Consider the following 17,324-nt stretch of genomic DNA (forward strand, 5'->3'; position numbering starts at 1 on the left):
GGCGCGCGATGGGCGGACCAGTGGCGGCGCGCGACGGGCGGACTGGCGGCGGCGCGCGACGTGCGGATCGGGGAAGGAAGATGGGGGCAGCGGAGGAGAGAGAAGAGGAGAGAGAGGGGGGCAACCAGGGAATAAGTGGGGAGGGGGACCACTTTTAACACCTTTAGCACATTTTAACACCCCCTCCATGTGTTTATGAAAAGAGAGGTGTTAAATTTTAACACTTCATCTTTAACACTTGTGTTTGGCAGCCAAGGTGTTAAAAATGTGTTAAAAGGGGTGTTAAGCTTTAACACCCCCTTCCCAAACAGGCCCTAAATGTCATATGGCTCGAAAGAATGTCAACGTGATACAGCCCATACTACATATTTTTGACACGCGAGCAAGAAGGCCACGATGCCCGCAAAGCCACCACGCTTGCCACAACTTAATTAAGCGGGTTTGTGGCTGCCTGCCTATTGTTGCGACCATGCCGGTGCTATATATTTTTGTGGACTTGGTGACCGGGTGATACAGAAACCCGCGTGCATGTATGGTCGCGTACTCACTGCCCGCTACGGCACACATGCAATTTTGATCAGAACAGCAAGCTAGCAGGACACAAAATGCGTTGCTGGCAGCACTGCCCGAGGGGACGATAAGAGTAAGAAGCCAGCAGCCTCAGAAGAGGCATTGCGACGAGCATGCAATTGCCAAAAACTGAAGCTTCGCGGGTTCTTGCAAGTTTTGCGGGCTCTCATCATTTGTCCAGCGGACGTGCATGTGACCAGACGAAGATCGCGAGGGAGTCATCGCTGAGCCACATGCACCACGACCTGTTATTTGGCAGGGCCGAGGCGGACAAGCGGGTTCGTATAAGGACCCACCCGACTGCATCCTAGCCACGAGAACGAAATCCTGCACCCCTAGCCACGAGAATGACCATTTCATCCACGCGTGTAAGACTGACTCTCCCAATTCAATTTTTTCTCTGTGTCTCAATCGAATTTCTCCTCTTTTTATTCTCTCACAAACAAATCACAAAAGAGCCCAAGCTCATCACGGCTCCGCTGCAGGGGCCCACCGGCCCAGCCTGAGCGAGCCCGCGATGCCATGCAATCTACCGCCGCTCAGCCCCCACACCTCCCCGACCCACCGCCCACGGTCCCACATCCTCCTCGCCCTCACGAAGCCATTCGTCTCACCGACATCTGGACCCCACGCCTCACAAGCCCCACATGTCACCCTCACCCGCGGCCCACGCGTCGTGTACGCCGCACACCCACACACGAAGCGGCGCGTCCGCGTATATGAACGCGCACCGGTACCACACCAAAACCCGCAGCAGCCCAGCGAGCCAACTCGCATAAAAAAGAAAAGAGAAGGAAAGGAAAACCCCCGCAGCAACAGAAGAAGAATAATCCCTTCTCCTTGCTTGCGCCTCCCGTCTGCGTGCGCGCGTGCGATCGACGCAGAGAGGCGCGGGCGCTCACCGCCGCCCACCCCCCGGCTCCGATCCGATGGCCTTCATGCGCTCCCACGTGAGTGTTCCCCCCGCTCCCTTTCCTCTCGTCGATCCGCTCGTGCTCGTGGTGATTCGGCGCGCGTTGGCGGTGTAGATCCGTGTGGGGGAATCGGGTTGGTTCGCGCGTGATCTGGGTGCGGGAGTTCGTGGAGGGATGACGGTTTAGATCTCGCTGGGAGGTTTTGATCCGACCTCACCGCGCGTTGCAACAGCGCTGGGAAGTTTGTCTGGTTGGTGCTTGTCCCTGTGGTTTGTTCTCTGGTGGCGTGGTGGTTTTGAGTAGTGGATGTTCTGGTAAGGTAGGCTTGTGGATAGCCGTGAGCCTTGTAGCCTACAATTTCTTAAGTAGATGGGTACACGATGCTGTGTTTGATCCCGACACGTTTATTAGTATTTTTGAAGTATTGCGACTGATTTCAGTACTGATTAGACGGTATATATGGCTGTTCATTTGTTCTGACTGCAATGACGGGTTTCATTGCCTATGTCAATGTACATGTGCTTCTAAAGTCAAATAGTAATATAATTTCGCAAGTGTCTATTTATTCAGAACCTGAGTTGAGGATATCTGCTGGTTTCTACGTTAGATTGCTTAAGTTTTGAGAAATTCGGGGTGAAAATGGAGTTGATCTGTAGATGATAACTTGAGATAACTTTTAAGTTTGAGTTAGGGATGTTCTTCTTAGCTCATTCCTGCAAGGCAGAAATTAGTTCCTTCATCCCGAATGAAATGCAACTAGTCTTGATAGTTTTCTGGTCAAAATGTGGTACTGTCACGGTTTTTCTTTTCAAACAGTTGGATCAGTACATGGCTACTTTATAATCCATTCTTTTATTTATGTGTGCTGTGTTGACATGCATATAGGTTTTTCCTCCACTGAGGCATAGCCATAGTGGTCATAGTCATATTCCTGCTTCCAGTGGAGATATTTGTATTATTTCTGCTGGACAATTTCTTGGATATCCTAGTTGCCTTTTAGGTTAATAATGGGGGGAGATTAATCTTGCCATGCACAATGCAATAATGCAGTTGGCCTTCCCTAGATTGGATTTGATTGAGTGAATTGAAATTAGCATGATGGTTCAGCTTCTATTAGGTACCAGTTCTTATCCTGTCCATTATTGTGCAATCATATGTGCAAGTGATTTTACATGTTAAGCACGCTTAATTTTAATTTTCATTTCTGGATAGTGACTGGAGGATTTTTCTGTTCCACAGAAGCAATATCTGTGTAATTTTGCCTAGGCAATCTTGTTTGAGTACCCTCTGTCTGTTGTAGCATTACTCTGGACCGTGGGCAAAGTTTGTGTGGTGCCCTGTATGTGGATTGTGGAATGTTGCAACTTTTATGGAATTGTGGCTACATAGCTGCACTTCATATAACTGGCCTCTTGAATGTTGTTGATGTGCTATTTACTGGTTAACCTTGGTGCATGTTGGCTTTGAATGCTGAAAGAATGGAAATCGAACAGTTTATTTTGCATTTCAGTTTCTTACCCTTGATTTTCTTATTAACGCATCGACTATTTTCTGCAGTCAAATGCATCTTCCGGCATGGGAGTTGCTCCTAACATCAGGGAGACATTTGTTGAGCTTCAGATGAAGAAGGCATTCCGATATGTTATCTTCAAAATTGAGGAAAAGCAAAAGCAGGTGGTTGTGGAGAAGACGGGCGCTACTACTGAAAGCTATGATGATTTTTTGGCCTCTCTCCCAGAAAATGACTGCAGATATGCTCTGTATGATTTCGACTTTGTCACTGGGGAGAATGTGCAGAAAAGCAAGATCTTTTTCATTGCCTGGTGAGCTTCATATTGCAGTCTTTCTTCGGTTTCATGTTTAGCAGTTACATTAACCTATGGTAGTTCTGCCAATGAATGACTAGATCTGTTAAAAAAGTAGTTAAACAAGTAAAACTTATAAGGAGCTAGTCATGTGCTAGGATTCTATATACAAATACTTAGATGTATCTAATGCACCAAACAGGGCAGCACAGGAAGCCGCAACATGCTAGCTATTTAGTAGTTCCTTTTGTTTTTGTGTTGTGAGTAGTTCCTTTCTCCTTCCAAACATGATGAAGTGAGTATTAAATTATAAATGTGGATTTGATCTTTTGATGGGATCTACTTTATACTACTATTTGCTGGTAGCCATGCTTATTAGCAATCTAGTAGCTCTGACAAAGAGGAATAACAACGCATGTGGTGCAACAGTTAAGAATATTCTCGGCAATAATTGTTAATTTTTATGTGAGTTCTGACATTGACTTTTTGATGTTACCATGTGTACCATGTGATGTCTTCTCTAATGGTTCATGTTCAATGCATCAACTCTGGCCTTTCTGTTGATTCCACTTCTCCAGACATTAACCCAGTCCACAATCATTCCAGGTCCCCATCGACATCCCGCATTCGTGCGAAGATGCTGTACGCCACCTCCAAGGACCGCATGAAGCATGAGCTTGATGGGTTCCATTACGAGATCCAGGCAACCGACCCAACCGAGATGGACATCGAGGTCCTCCGGGAGCGGGCTCACTGAAGCTGGTTTACCTATGAAGGGACCTGTGGAGGGCCTTGAACCTTCAGCCAGATTCAAATTCTATCATCAATGATGCTCCTGCCGTGGTATTGTTAATAAGTTCCTGTAAGCATATCATTTAGTCGTGATGCATGACTCTAGCTGGTGAAGCGCTATCGAAGCTCTATCCGTATGAGATCTTGAGCCTGTAACGAAGCAACATGTGCAAACTCATATATTGTGGTAATGATACTGGATTGATGGTTGTGGATTGTTCGGAAATGCCCTTGTTGGTCTGAACTTGTTACCGACTTGTGCTGATCACACCTGGTTCTGGGTTTCTGACCCTTCAGGGCAAATTGTTAGTAAATGCCATTGTGATGGAATTGGGACTTGTTTTTCAATTCATGGCTTCAGCTTTGCATGTAGGCCTACGTGATGTTCACAGGAAAATTATGGCCTGGTATTATCTGGTGATGAGAATACGAGGATGACTGTCAGTGAGATTGAGACTGTTTTGCTGCTGCTGACAGCAGTGCACAGCGCCTCAGCCTCTCAGTCCTCTCGGGAGCGCGTCTCAGGGTGACCTTGGTCGGGCTTTCTAACCTGCTTTTGCTTTTGAAAAAGCCAAAAGCCAACCAAAGGATCTAAAAGCTCTACGTGCTTTTGCCCAAAAGCTACTTTTGCTCTAGTACAAAATCAAAAGCACCTTTCCCCGCTGCTTTCAAGTGCTTTTGGGGTAGACGACCCCGACCGCCGCCGCCCGTCACCCCAGGTCGCCGGCTGCTGGCCCGCCATCCGCCGTCCGCCGCCCTCGGTCGTCGGCCTGCCTCCCGGTGCCCCCGGCCGCCAGCCCCTCTCCGCACCCCGGACGGCCGCCGGCCCGATGCCCCAGGCTGCCCGCCACACCCCCACCCCCGGACGGCCGACGACCCCGACCACCGCCGCCCGCCGCCCGTCGCCCTAGGTCGCCAGCTGCTGCCAGCCGTCCGCCGCCCTCGGTCGCCGGCCCGCCTCCCGGCGCCCCCGGCCGCTCGCCACACCCCGCCCCCCGAACCGCCGCCGCTCGACGACCCCGGCCGCCGCACCCTGCCGCCCATCGCCCCCGGTTGCCGGCCGCCACTCCCTGCTCATCCATGTTGAAGGATGGCATCCTTGTATAGAACTTTTGATGGATATAATTTTATTTATGTGGACCAATCACTTTAATGGATGAAAAATATATAAAATTTATTTTGTTACGAGCAATTTGCATATAAACACACTCACAGACCTTTAGGGGCATTACATGTATTTCTTACACAGCCTACAGTTTCACAGCTCCTCTAACCAAACGGTCTTCTGCTTTTCCCACAGCTGCTTTCTCACAGCTACTTTTCCACATCCCACAGCTTACAACAGCTTTTTCAAAAGCCACAGCCCAACCAAACACACCCTCTCGGGTCGGCTGCCATCTCTGGCTCGCTCAGCCCGCGTTCAGGTCTGTCAAAGCCCCCAAACGAACTGGACTTTAATCTAAGCAGGAATAAAGTTAATTGCAGAATATATTGCGGTAGATAAATGCAAAGAAAAGCTAGGAGGGTTCCAAGTCTAAGGAACATGAACACAGGAAATGTGTCAAATATCGTCGTGACCTTTCCTCGCGCTCTCGGCAGCCGGCACACAAATATCCAACTCGGTATTTTACAGAGTCTAACCTCAGGCTCATAGCCATTACACACAGTAAAAAGCAAATTAAATTAATGTACGCCGTCGGATCCGCAGTAAACGGTGATCTATGATCGATGCTCTTGATTTGCAAACACCCGTCATTTACGCTTCCTCAATCGGAAAACGTCTCTCCCTTGATTGAGCCTGCCAAGGTCGCGCTCGCGAGCGGCCGTTGGTCATCCATCTGGCCGCCGTTTCGTCAAAACGGAAAGAGAGCTTCCTGCTAACCCTCGCCATTAACGGCAAAGATGGTCAGAGGTGAGGGGATAAGGACGAGAGGCGTTGCGAGCAGAGGGCGATTCGTGGAGATTGTACGACAGGCAGCCACGCAGGAGCTCTGCCATCTGTTTTCACTTTTCACAAGTTCACCTCATGATGCTTCTCAAGGATCGTTTTGCGTTCAAATCGTCCAATTCCATAAGTGCAATTCTTAGTTGTTGAGCAATATATATATTTTTTTGCCCCAGAGAACTTGCTGCGGCAATCTTAAACTAGTAGCAGAGTGGGGATTATAGTTGGCATGTCCTCATTTTTGTGACAGTACTGATGCTGCGCCTTTATTAAAAAAAAAACAAAAGAAACCTTAAGCTCAAATTCCAGGTTCACCGGTTCCCACCTTTCGTTTTGCTCAAAGAACTTGAAGGATAAAGGAACAAAGCAAATATTCTGAGAAATAATTGTGACAAAACGTGTGCATGACAGATACATCCGTTGCACTAATCGTCCAAACCACTATGTGTCATGATGATAGTACAGATGGCACACATTTCCTCCATCTCTAGCTCAGACTATGTACATGATGTAAAAGCTGAAAAAAAGGGATACATCACACATCATAAGGTTGATTACACTGATGACTACTTGACTAGGATAGTGCAAGATGAGGGCATGCAGGAGGTGACCGGAAACTGAAAACTTGAGACCCTAACCTCTTAGTCTCTCTGAAATCTGAACCTTACATCAACTTGGGGGAAAAGGAGGCATGGAATAGAAATAGTCACCTTCTTCCTCCTCGTGCTGCTTCTGATGAGCTGAATAATTGTGTGGAAGCATTTGACGTCGCAAGGGATTCTGAGTACCCCCTTCTGATCATGCCCAAACTCCATTGCTGCTAGCTCCAGCAACCCGGTGAAGTATGGATGGTGAAGCACCTTCCTATGCACCAGAACCCTCTGTAGCTCCTTCCCCTCGCCGACGAGCACCGGGATGTGCCCTCGCTGAACTGACACGCTCTTACCCATCCTCCTCTGATCTGCGTTTGACACTTGGTTTGCTAGAAGCCCAGTAGTTATTGTCAGCCCTCCTGCGTATATAATGAATGCTTTGCCAGCTGTGATGGCTGAAAACTATTAGATGGTTTCAGTAGGTATGGTCGTGTTCATTCATTTGTTTATTGTCTTGTCGTTTGATTTCCTCTTGCAGTAACCGCTGTCTGTTTCATTCATGACAGTAGAATCTGCCAACAATGTGAGGACTAACCATTTTACTGACGGTGAAACGATGAAATATAAACACATAGTGATTAATCTAGAGGCATTCAGGTCAAGCTCTGGCTGCATGGAAATCTCAATATTTGCCATATGATACTTGAATTAAGTATTCAGGTGCTGTACGGATATCTAATTTAATTCTTGGCCATTTTATTTCGCTTGATAACCAGAGCATGTCAACTCCTGTACGGATATTCCATCTCGAGTAAAAGGTCCTGTACGGATATCTGAATGATTCAGCCATAACCCAACACCACCAAAGTCATGATAATAAAGGGGAAATTCTGCGTAAAAGAAAAGAGAAATTACTTCCAAAGTGTCAAATTGCTAGGATTGAAGAGGCGTCGTATGATAATTAAATTGAAGTATAGCCAAAGTAAACAATTCCATAGTACGTGCTCCATGTCTGAAACATTGTTTCGTTATGTAGGAGTAGGTTTTATAGACTAATGCAACAATGCCATCAGCAAGTTCGGCTAAAATGAATGATTTGCCAATGGAGTACATATATCGTGTTGATATGTTTACACATTGCATTAGATTCTGTAACGATGGCTCACAGAAACATGTTTATTGTTTGACGAACGCATTTCAAATAAAAAGTATTTACGAATTACTGGCGATCAAGCCCCTTTCAGCTACGACTATAGTAGCCTTAATCTCTCGTGGTCCACCTAACGCCAATATGTACCTTTCATCAGCGGTTTCAACCATTTATATATTCCCATTATCATCATCTGATCGTCAATCATCTCTGTTTTTAATCTCTTTCTCGTGGTGCAGTAGATTAGACTTTATGGCCCTCATAAGTCATATCAGGTGCATTTTTGTATATAAAACTGATATAAACACCTCCATTTGGAGTATATCAAGTATCATACGTCATGACTTGAAACGCTAGCTATTTAAATTTTTTGAATATCATAATTGCTTCCACGCCATGGTCTACCTGGGTTCTACAGGCTCGAGGTTATATTCTTTTTTACAACATGACTGAATCGTTGCCAAATTTAACTAAGCCTTCCAAGGGCACCATTGCATATAAAAATGCCGAATTGAGTAAGGTATTTTAATTTAGCATCCAGTAAAATTAACTTTCAGAATTAGCACTTTTCTTCCAAATATTTTGAGTTAATTGTACTACTAACGAATTGCTGTCGATTTAGGATATAGAGAACAAATGGAATGATGACTTCTAAATTCTTCAAGACAAACATTAAACGTTCTACAAGTGGAACCCTCATGTTTGGTGACTAGATGAGACAAGTAACACGCATGGAGTCTCCAAATACGCACGAAGTTTTTTTTTTTTTGTTTTTGCAAGATCTTTTGTTCTGTTTTGTGGAAAACCGTGTTCTTGGAGTCCAGTAAACACGAGCCACCTGCATCCATGGCTCACTTGTTTTGAAAACAGAGGCCGGTGCGCTGCAGAAGTCCAAATGACTAGATGGGTACCTGCATGTGGATGCTGTGAGACTAGGGACATTGGGAAAACATCATTGTCTAGAGCAAGACTTGCAAAGTCTTTCAGGCTTTGAGTAATACTCATCCCTTTTGGACAGGTTATAATAAGTGACAACATGATTGCACGTAGCCAAACATTTCAATTCCTGGCTATTGGTATGTTTATCAGCATTCAGATTGTGTACATTGAATTTTATTTGTAAATTATGGGTTTGTCCCTGAAAATATTTTCGTAGTGTTGGAATAATGCTAGGTTTTATTGAATATAATATTGCAAAATTATCCTTGAGATTGACCTGTGGGGCTTAGCCGAGACGCCCAAAATGTCACTAACTTGTGGCCGGAGACTGGAGACGAACAGAGGAATTCTTTCGCAAACCGCCGCTATCCTGGTTGGAGTATCGTATGGGTGTATTGTATGAGCTGTGCACGAGCACAAAAACTGCTTTGGCAATCCGACAACCGTCACTTTGGATGCGGAGAATGATGAGGCAATTTTCTAAGCCCAAACGAAGAGTGTAGAGGATGAAGCACAAACGAATCTCATTACGTGTCTTCATCGTGCCGTTCCTTTCGAAAAGAGATTCCCAAACTCTTATTTGGACAGAGCCGAGAGGAAGGCGAATGGATGAGTTCGTTGTTTCAACCTGGGATGTCAGGAGGAGAGGCAGAGAGTTTTTGGAAAGCAAGATCAGAGAGCTCCCGCATTGCTGTCTGAAGAAGTTTTCAGTAGAGAGAGCTGGTAGAAGGCAGAATGTGATGATGTCTGTAGTTTGGTTGTCAGTGGATAGTACGCTCAGCACTGAAACACATGGCCGGCACACGAAGAGCTGGAGGGCCTTGTTAGTTGCCCAACTTTGGAGATGCAAAATTACTGTTGTAGCACTGTAGCACATTGTAGCGTTTCGTTTGTATTTGTGAATTATTGTCCAAATATTGACTAATTAGGCTCAAAAGATTCATCTCGCAAAATACAACAAAACTGTGCAATTAGTTTTTGATTTCGTCTACATTTAGTACTCCATGCATGTACCGCAAGTTTGATGTGATGGGGAATCTTCTTTTTACGTAGTGTCAAAGTTGGGAGTTTGGGGGAACTGTTCCCTAGGTTGGCCCAATTTGGTTGGTCCGGTCTATGAGCGTAGGTGCGCATGTTTAGTACCACCTTGCTAGTTGAGCAAGGGTGGAGCCAACTTATAAGCCTTTGTCAACCAGCCATAACATATTCGGGTTAACCTTTTATACGAAGTGAGAATGAAAGTGTAAAAAGGGTGCTATGTGTACGCGTGCCCGCTCCTTGGAAGGATTGGGCGGTGCGGTTTTTGGAGTACGAGGTTGTTACACAGGCCCTGCGTGCATACATGAAGTGCCGTTTTCTTCGTAGAAAGAATACAGATGCAGTGAAAATTAGCTGCATATGAGCTCGAAATGTCTCCTAACTTTACAGCCTTTTGTATTTTTTAAAGAAAGACACATACAATTTTAAAAAATTATGCGTTCCAAGTAGTAGGTCGTCCTAACTTTACGCCTTCTTTTTTTTTTGGCAAAACGCAGTCTGACCTTTGACCTCAAAAGTGAAGCTTATATAATCTTCCACAATTACCCACGTGCAGTAACATAGGAGGAGTAGCACTGAACGGAGGAAAAGAACAGCACGGGCTTTCGTCATCCGACCGTTGCCCACAAGGCCACCACCACCAGCGCCAGCCCAACGGTCGGAAGGCTGTCGCAACAGCACACTCCACAAGCTTCTTCCAGCTGCCGCCGCCTTCTTCCATAGGATTCTCCTGCAGCTTCCACTGCCTCCTCAACTATTTAACTCACTCCACCAGTCCACCCATCTCCCCTCCCAAAGCAAAGCACCGGCACCACCTCACCTCCACCATCGTCCTCCCTTCAAAGCATCCTTCACGTTCTCCCCTGCTCCTCCAAGCGGTTGGAATTCCGGAGCCAGCAAGAGAGGAGGCATGGGGTTCGTGCTGGTGATCTCCCTGCCCTTCATCTTCTTCTCCATCCTGCTCGGCTTCGGCTGCTACTTCCTCGGCAAGCACAGGGGCCGGGAGGAGATGCGGGCCGGCGTCGGCGCGCAGATCTACGGCACGCCGCTGCCGCCGCCCGGCGTCGTCGGCGGGTCCTCGCCGGCGCATGAGCCGTTCCACATGAAGAAAGAAGGGGCTGAGAACGTCTGAGTGGGATGTCGTTTCGGGATTTGTTTGGTTTAACTGATATAGTTCATTCCTTTCATCTATGCTATGTTGCGGTGTACATTGAGCAATTTGGTGCCTGTATTTGTTACTTCGTTCAGGTTCAGGGGAAATGGTGATTGTGGTGTGATATAACGTAATCACAGTATGTGCTTGTAAGCAGTACCAATATGCATTGTATAATGGTTTGTGTTTCTCAATGTTTGGCAAGCTCTGTTGCAAGGTTTGTACGAAACCACAATTTTTCTAGACTTTGCAGTTCCCTTGCCTGTTCGTGGAATTGATGGAGTTTTTTTGGATGGAATTTCTCTTAGAATGAATAAAAAGGCAAGCAAACAGCACAACATATATGCAAGCAAAATGCATCCAAGCAGAATATAATCAGGAATGGTTGATTTCTCGAGCTTCTTGAAGATCTGGCATTTTCTATTCGTTTGTCATAAGATAGTGCTGCTTAATTCCAGTATTCATCAGAGAGGAAAAACACTATGTTAATCTGGAATTTTCTGTCCAGTCAGATTGCAGGCTGCCCCTAAAAACAGGCTATCTTTTGTAGAACAGGCTGCAGGTTCCAAAAATTCACTTGCACTGAAAATTCAGACAAGTAAATAACCTGGAAAAGTGACAATGTGGAAAATCCGGAACGATTTTACCAAATCACAACATAACCATTCACAAGACTTGCAAATTCTGCCTCAAGCAACGAGGCAGTTAAACATTTTGGCCAACGAAGTAGGATTAACATCATCTTTGTCGTAGTATCATAATACTGAGAGAGCATTTTCCCTCTCTGTTACAATCAGAAACACAGATAAAACCTGACGCATCACATATTTCCTTATTACAAACAGATAAAATCCAACACCAAAATTCGCAGAACAAACAGTTCTGCCAAGAATGACAGGGCCCTTCATCCTCATCCAGCAAAGCAATGGTAGTCAAGAACAGCGCCAAGGAGGCAATTCAATCATCACGTGATCCCCGCTTCTTCCCGTAATCTCGTCTAATTACAGAGCAGGAACCTGGTGAGCACGAGCACCCCGCATGCGGCGGCGAAGAGCGCGAAGACGGCGAGGTCCCTGGCCTGCCAGCGCCTGGCCTTCTCGGCTCCCTTGGCCTCGACTCGGAGGCTCTTGGCCCTTCGCAGCGCGTCCACCTCCTTGAGCAGGTCGAAGTCGAGGCCCTTGCGCTTGAGCTCGGAGACGCACCTGCCGAGGAGCAGCGCGTCCTCCCGCTCCCGCGCGAGGAGGCGCTCCAGGACGGCCTCCGTGTCGGACTTGTACCGCAGCGCCCAGAGCATGGCGAGGGACGAGAGCAGCGAGACGAGGCAGGGGATCCAGGACCTCCTGCACGCGGCGGGGGACGGCGATCCGGCGGAGGCGGAGGAGAGGAAGAGGAGGAGGACGGAGGCGGCGTGGAAGGCAAAGAAGGCGCAGTAGAGGAAGGCGATCTCCTTGCGCGCGCCGTCGAGACGGGCCTCCCGCAGCGCGACGCGGCGCGCCAGCAGGTCCTCCTCCTTGACCCACTGCTTCAGAAGCAGCCGGTGCGTCCCGCTCGCCGCGATCTGGCTCAGCGGGTGCTGCTGCTGCCGCGCGGCCCCGGACCCGGCGCCGGAGACGACGAGAGCGCTGGAGTCGGCCATGGGTGGCGGAGGTGGAAGCTGCGATTGGGTGGTTCTCGGCGCCGAGCGGCTCGAGTGCACGGCGGCAGCGGCGGTCTCGTCTCGTGCGCGGCTGCTTGGAACGGGAGGGATCTGAAGGAGGGGAATTTTTGGGGTCGCAACGGTCGGGAGGGCGAGATGGGCTTAAAAAGGTTGGGAAAAGCGGGTTCGCGCACCTGACTGAGCGGCGCAACGGTCGGAATTCCTCCGCGGTGGGCCTGACTGGCGGCGACGCGGAATTATTCGGGCTTGGCGTGCACGCGGCCCGGCAGGATAGGTTGAAGAAGAAGCGTAGAGAGATGGATGGGCGGGGCAGCGATTCTGGCCCACTAACTAGTTGGGAGTCCCCGCAGGCAACCGGCCCACCAGCCCACAGCAGTTTCTCTGAAGGATCATAAAATCGAAGCTGCTTTGCTGGTCAGGTGCTTGCTATAAAAACAAGTCCTACCAGTAACTCACTTCATGGGTCTCAAAGAAAAAACCAGTAGCTCACTTCACAGGTCACATCCTCCAGCTTTTTTTACCTCGCTGTTATTTTTTTCCACCTGTTTTCTTCCACCACTAAGCCCGCAGCAAGCCCATTTCGCTGCCTTCGGAATGAGTGACATCACGCGAACATATTCCACCAGTATATGTGCCTGCACGGTTCGGCGCCACGCTTGATGCCCTATGAACTTCGAATGGGCACCCAACAGAAGTTGATGCTAGCTTCTAGGACAACGCCATCGTTGTCCGGCATCACAAAACCCCAGCCACCCTTGCCCGTGCATCACAAAATCGTTGGTGGTGCTCTCAGGTCAGCGGCATGGGATAGGAACCCCTTGGGGGTGTTTGTTCAGGTGGTTCAGAAATTTGATGCCGTATGAATTTACTGAATGTGTTATCTCAGTCTGTAGTAGTAATCAGGTAGCAGATTGTTCAGCTGCTTACGGTGATGGTAGGATGGATGAGGATGCCATGCACCAGACTTTGTATCCGATGTGGTCTCTGGCGATCTTACTAGAGACGACACTGGTTAGTGGAAGTTTGCATTTCCGTTTGTCCAACAGAAGAAAAGAAAAGAAAAGTTGATGCTGTAATCCTTACTACCGGTGATCCTTGGATCAGATCGCTCCACGGATGCAACAGTTTTGCATAGCCAAGATGCAAGGTGCGTTCTCCGTCAGAGTTGTTTTCTGATCCTCAAGCACAGAGTGCCTCGACGGCGACATTTTAGCCCATTAGTTTTGGCTGGTTTCAGAGAGGCACTAGACCCACCAGCCCACACAACAAACAGATCATTCATAATTCAATGAACTCTCTTATGAAACTCGTATGTAAATCGTAACCGAAGCTGCTGTGGGTTACTTAACCCATTCCCAGTGAACTGTTTTTATTGATATCCCCATTAGCAAATAAGAATAATTTTTTGAACAAATAAGAATAAATTGATGACTCAAACAATCTTCTACGATGCATAGTCTGAGTCTAGCCCACTAGCTGGGAGACCCGCAGCCAACCGGCCCACCAGCCCACACAACAGTTCTCCGAATCATCATAAAATCGAAGCTGCTTTTCTGGTCAGGTACTCTTGCTATAAAAAGAAGTCCTACCAGTAGCTCACCTCTCACAATTCACATCCTCCAGCTTTTTTATCTCGTTGTTTCTTTCAACTGTTTTCTTCCACCACTAAACCCCGCAGCAAAGCACTCAATGGAAGTCGTGCCTCCGTATTTCGCCGCCTTCAGAATGAGTGACATCAGGCAAACATATTCCACTGGCATGCGTCCCTGCACGGTTCGGCGCCACACTTGATACTCTTTGGGTTTGCGATGAACAACCAAGAGAAGTTGATGCTTCCAGCACGACGCCATCATCGTTCCGGAGCAAGTTCTAGTGTAGTCGCCATAGTAAATGCAACTTAGGACCTGTTTGGCAACTAGGTGTTAAAGTTTAACACCCGTCACATCAGATGTTTGGATGCTAATTAGAAATATTAAACATAAGCTAATTACAAAACTAATTGCACAGATGGAGTGTAATTTGCGAGACGAATCTATTAAGCCTAATTAGTCCACGATTTGACAATGTGGTGCTACAGTAACTATTTGCTAATGATGGATTAATTAGGCTTAATAGATTCATCTCGCGAATTAGCACAAGATTCTGCAATTAATTTTATAATTAGCTCATGTTTAGTTCTCCTAATTAGTATCCGAACATCCGATGTGACACTGTTAAAGTTTAACATCTCGTATCCAAACACCCCCTTAAGCAGTCGGCAGCTGAGAGAGGGAGTAGTGTTCATCACTGTACAGTGTACCATGCAAACCCCAGCCACCCTTGCCCGCGCATCACAGAATCCTTGGGGTTGTTTGTTCAGGCAGTTCAGAAGCTGAAACAAGTGCTAGTGTCACCGGAATTTTCTGCAAATTCGTCAAGACATAAGAATTTTGATACTATTTTGTTATTCTATAGGGGTGAAACTGAAAGGAGCCAAAACAGATCACGGCATTGCCGGTGGCAGGCCTCTGTTCTCGCCGACCCATGGGAAAGTGGTGCAGCACATAGAGGAGATCATCACGGTTCCGTTTGAGGGGTCAGTGGTGGCCACAGCTTGACGGGGCAGCGGCGAGCTCGGCCATGGGCGGCTTGATCTGCACGGACAGGCGCCGGCATTGGCCCTTCAGGCATGGCCCATCCTGCAGGAAGCCAGAGGAGGGCGCTGGGATGGTGCGGCACCAGTGGCTCGCCGTGCGCCCCACCGCAGGTGGATCCGGATTGTCGTCGTTATTTGCGACGACTACAATGGCGATGCCATGCCGTCTCGTACCTGGGAGCACGAGCGCGTGCCGTCATCTCACGAGATGACAGCTCCCGTCTCTCTCTCTTCGTAAATGAGGATCAATGGAAATTCATTGCTGGCGGTACAAAGATGGTGGTCGTTGGTTTTCATCGTGGACTAAAATTTGAATTAAAATGTGCACTTTAGTTGATTAAACATCTAAACACTTGACTAAAAGTAGGACTAAAATCTTTAGTCCTCTAGTCCACAAAACTGGACTAAAGCGGGGCGGGGTTCGGGGAGGGCGGCGGCAGGCGGGTGGTCGAGGACGGTGGCGGGGCGAGGGCTAGCGGCGGGGACCGGTGGGGCAGTGGGGCGGGTAGGGTGAGGGGGACACGGACAAGTCATAAACGAGGGTAGGGGTATCCAGGGTACACTTTAGTCCCCATAAGCAACCCCTTGGTGACTTATGGATTAAAGTTTAGTCCCATAAGCAAGTCTGTTTGGAACTTTAGGGACTAAAAGGAACAAAACTTTAGTCTCAAAAATAAGTAAGGTGAATCCAAACACAGCCTAAAGGAATAAAATAGGACCTAATCCTCCTCGTACTGTGGGCAATAAGGAGATCAATTAAACTCACTAGCCTATCAACCCGTGCTCCTGCACGGGCTAATATTTTTAAAAGCTATTGTATTTGAAAATTATTTAGAAATTAAACTCTTAGCTAATAATCAAAATTATTTACTTACTGCCTCTCATTTGCCCAATACTTCAACACAATACTTATATAGATATGTACCTATTTTTGTCCAGTTTTGATTGATTTTTAATTAATAATTACTCTATGCACTTTTTTTTATCCATATTCATATTTTTTCCTTTTTATCACACCTCCAATCCTCCATACATTATGTTTAGCATACAAATCAATATTTTTCACCGATTCCTCACATACATGTATAAATGGTCTAAATGGTGGCACTCATCATGTGTATATACTTTAACTTAGTATTTTCATATTAACAATGACATAAATAGGTAATTTAGAATCATATTTTAGTTTACTTTTTGACATTTTTGTATGATGCACATGAAGATAATTTGATTAAGATTTAGGTGTTTACTTTAGGTTATTTTTAATATCGACATACATGGGTAACATAGATAAAATTTTAGAATGACATTTTAAGTTATGCTTTTATAATGATGTGTATTAGTAAATTGGATGAAATTATGGGGTTACTTTAGATTATTTTTTATAATAGCTGAGCTCGGCAATTTAGATATAGGTTTAGAGCTCATTTTTTAATATTTTTCCAATGATGGTGGGTAAATTTTTAGAAAATATAATAGATCAATGGCTATGATTATTAGAGTTTACAGGATTGGTGTTCGATGTTTTTAATTTTTATGAGAATTTCTCTCCTTTTTCTAGCTTATCTCATGGGAACTAATATGAAGTCTCTAGTGGAAAAAATAAGACTACATTGCTACAAAATTATTACCATAAGCTACCTTGTCGTTTGTTAAATATTCAAACACGATACTTATGTAGATATATACTTAATATCTTCATCCAATTGTGATAGACTTTAGTTAGTAATTACTCTATAATATTTTCATCCACATTTATCATCTTTAACTTTTCACTTTGGATCACAATTATACGCTTGAATTTGTTTAATGAACCCTAAGTTTGAGATACAATTTTAGCATAGAAATCCATATTTCCATCACTTTATATCCTTATAAATGGTAACACACATCATGCGTATAGATCTTAAGTATTATATCGTATACCAATAGTGCAAGATATAGATGATTTAGAACCATATATTGCTGTATATTTTTAATTAAGGTTATTTGATTCAAAACGTAGGGTTACCTCATATTATTTTTAATAATAGCATGTGTGGGTAATATAGATGCAAATTTAAGGGGTTACTTTAAGTTTTTAAAGTAATAGTGGTAGGCAATTCAGTTGCAAATTAGGGGGTTATTTTAAAT

The 17,324-nt window shown here is 46.1% G+C and overlaps 2 protein-coding genes across 2 annotated transcripts; one reads left to right on the top strand and one right to left on the bottom strand.

The window, feature by feature from the left end:
* Positions 1-1,313: 1,313 nt before the first annotated feature.
* On the top strand, positions 1,314-4,307 carry LOC117839307 (actin-depolymerizing factor 2). Its single transcript, XM_034719612.2, has 3 exons — positions 1,314-1,520; positions 3,042-3,307; positions 3,896-4,307. The coding sequence occupies exons 1-3, from the start codon at positions 1,500-1,502 to the stop codon at positions 4,044-4,046; spliced, it is 438 nt and encodes a 145-aa protein (XP_034575503.1). The 5' UTR covers positions 1,314-1,499; the 3' UTR covers positions 4,047-4,307.
* A 7,319-nt stretch (positions 4,308-11,626) lies between these two features.
* Positions 11,627-12,686, bottom strand: LOC117835003 (uncharacterized). Its single transcript, XM_034714354.2, has one exon. The coding sequence runs from the start codon at positions 12,533-12,535 to the stop codon at positions 11,897-11,899; it is 639 nt and encodes a 212-aa protein (XP_034570245.1). The 5' UTR covers positions 12,536-12,686; the 3' UTR covers positions 11,627-11,896.
* Positions 12,687-17,324: the final 4,638 nt, after the last annotated feature.

The sequence above is a fragment of the Setaria viridis genome, chromosome 9, assembly GCF_005286985.2.
Source record: "Setaria viridis chromosome 9, Setaria_viridis_v4.0, whole genome shotgun sequence".
NCBI lineage: Eukaryota > Viridiplantae > Streptophyta > Magnoliopsida > Poales > Poaceae > Setaria > Setaria viridis.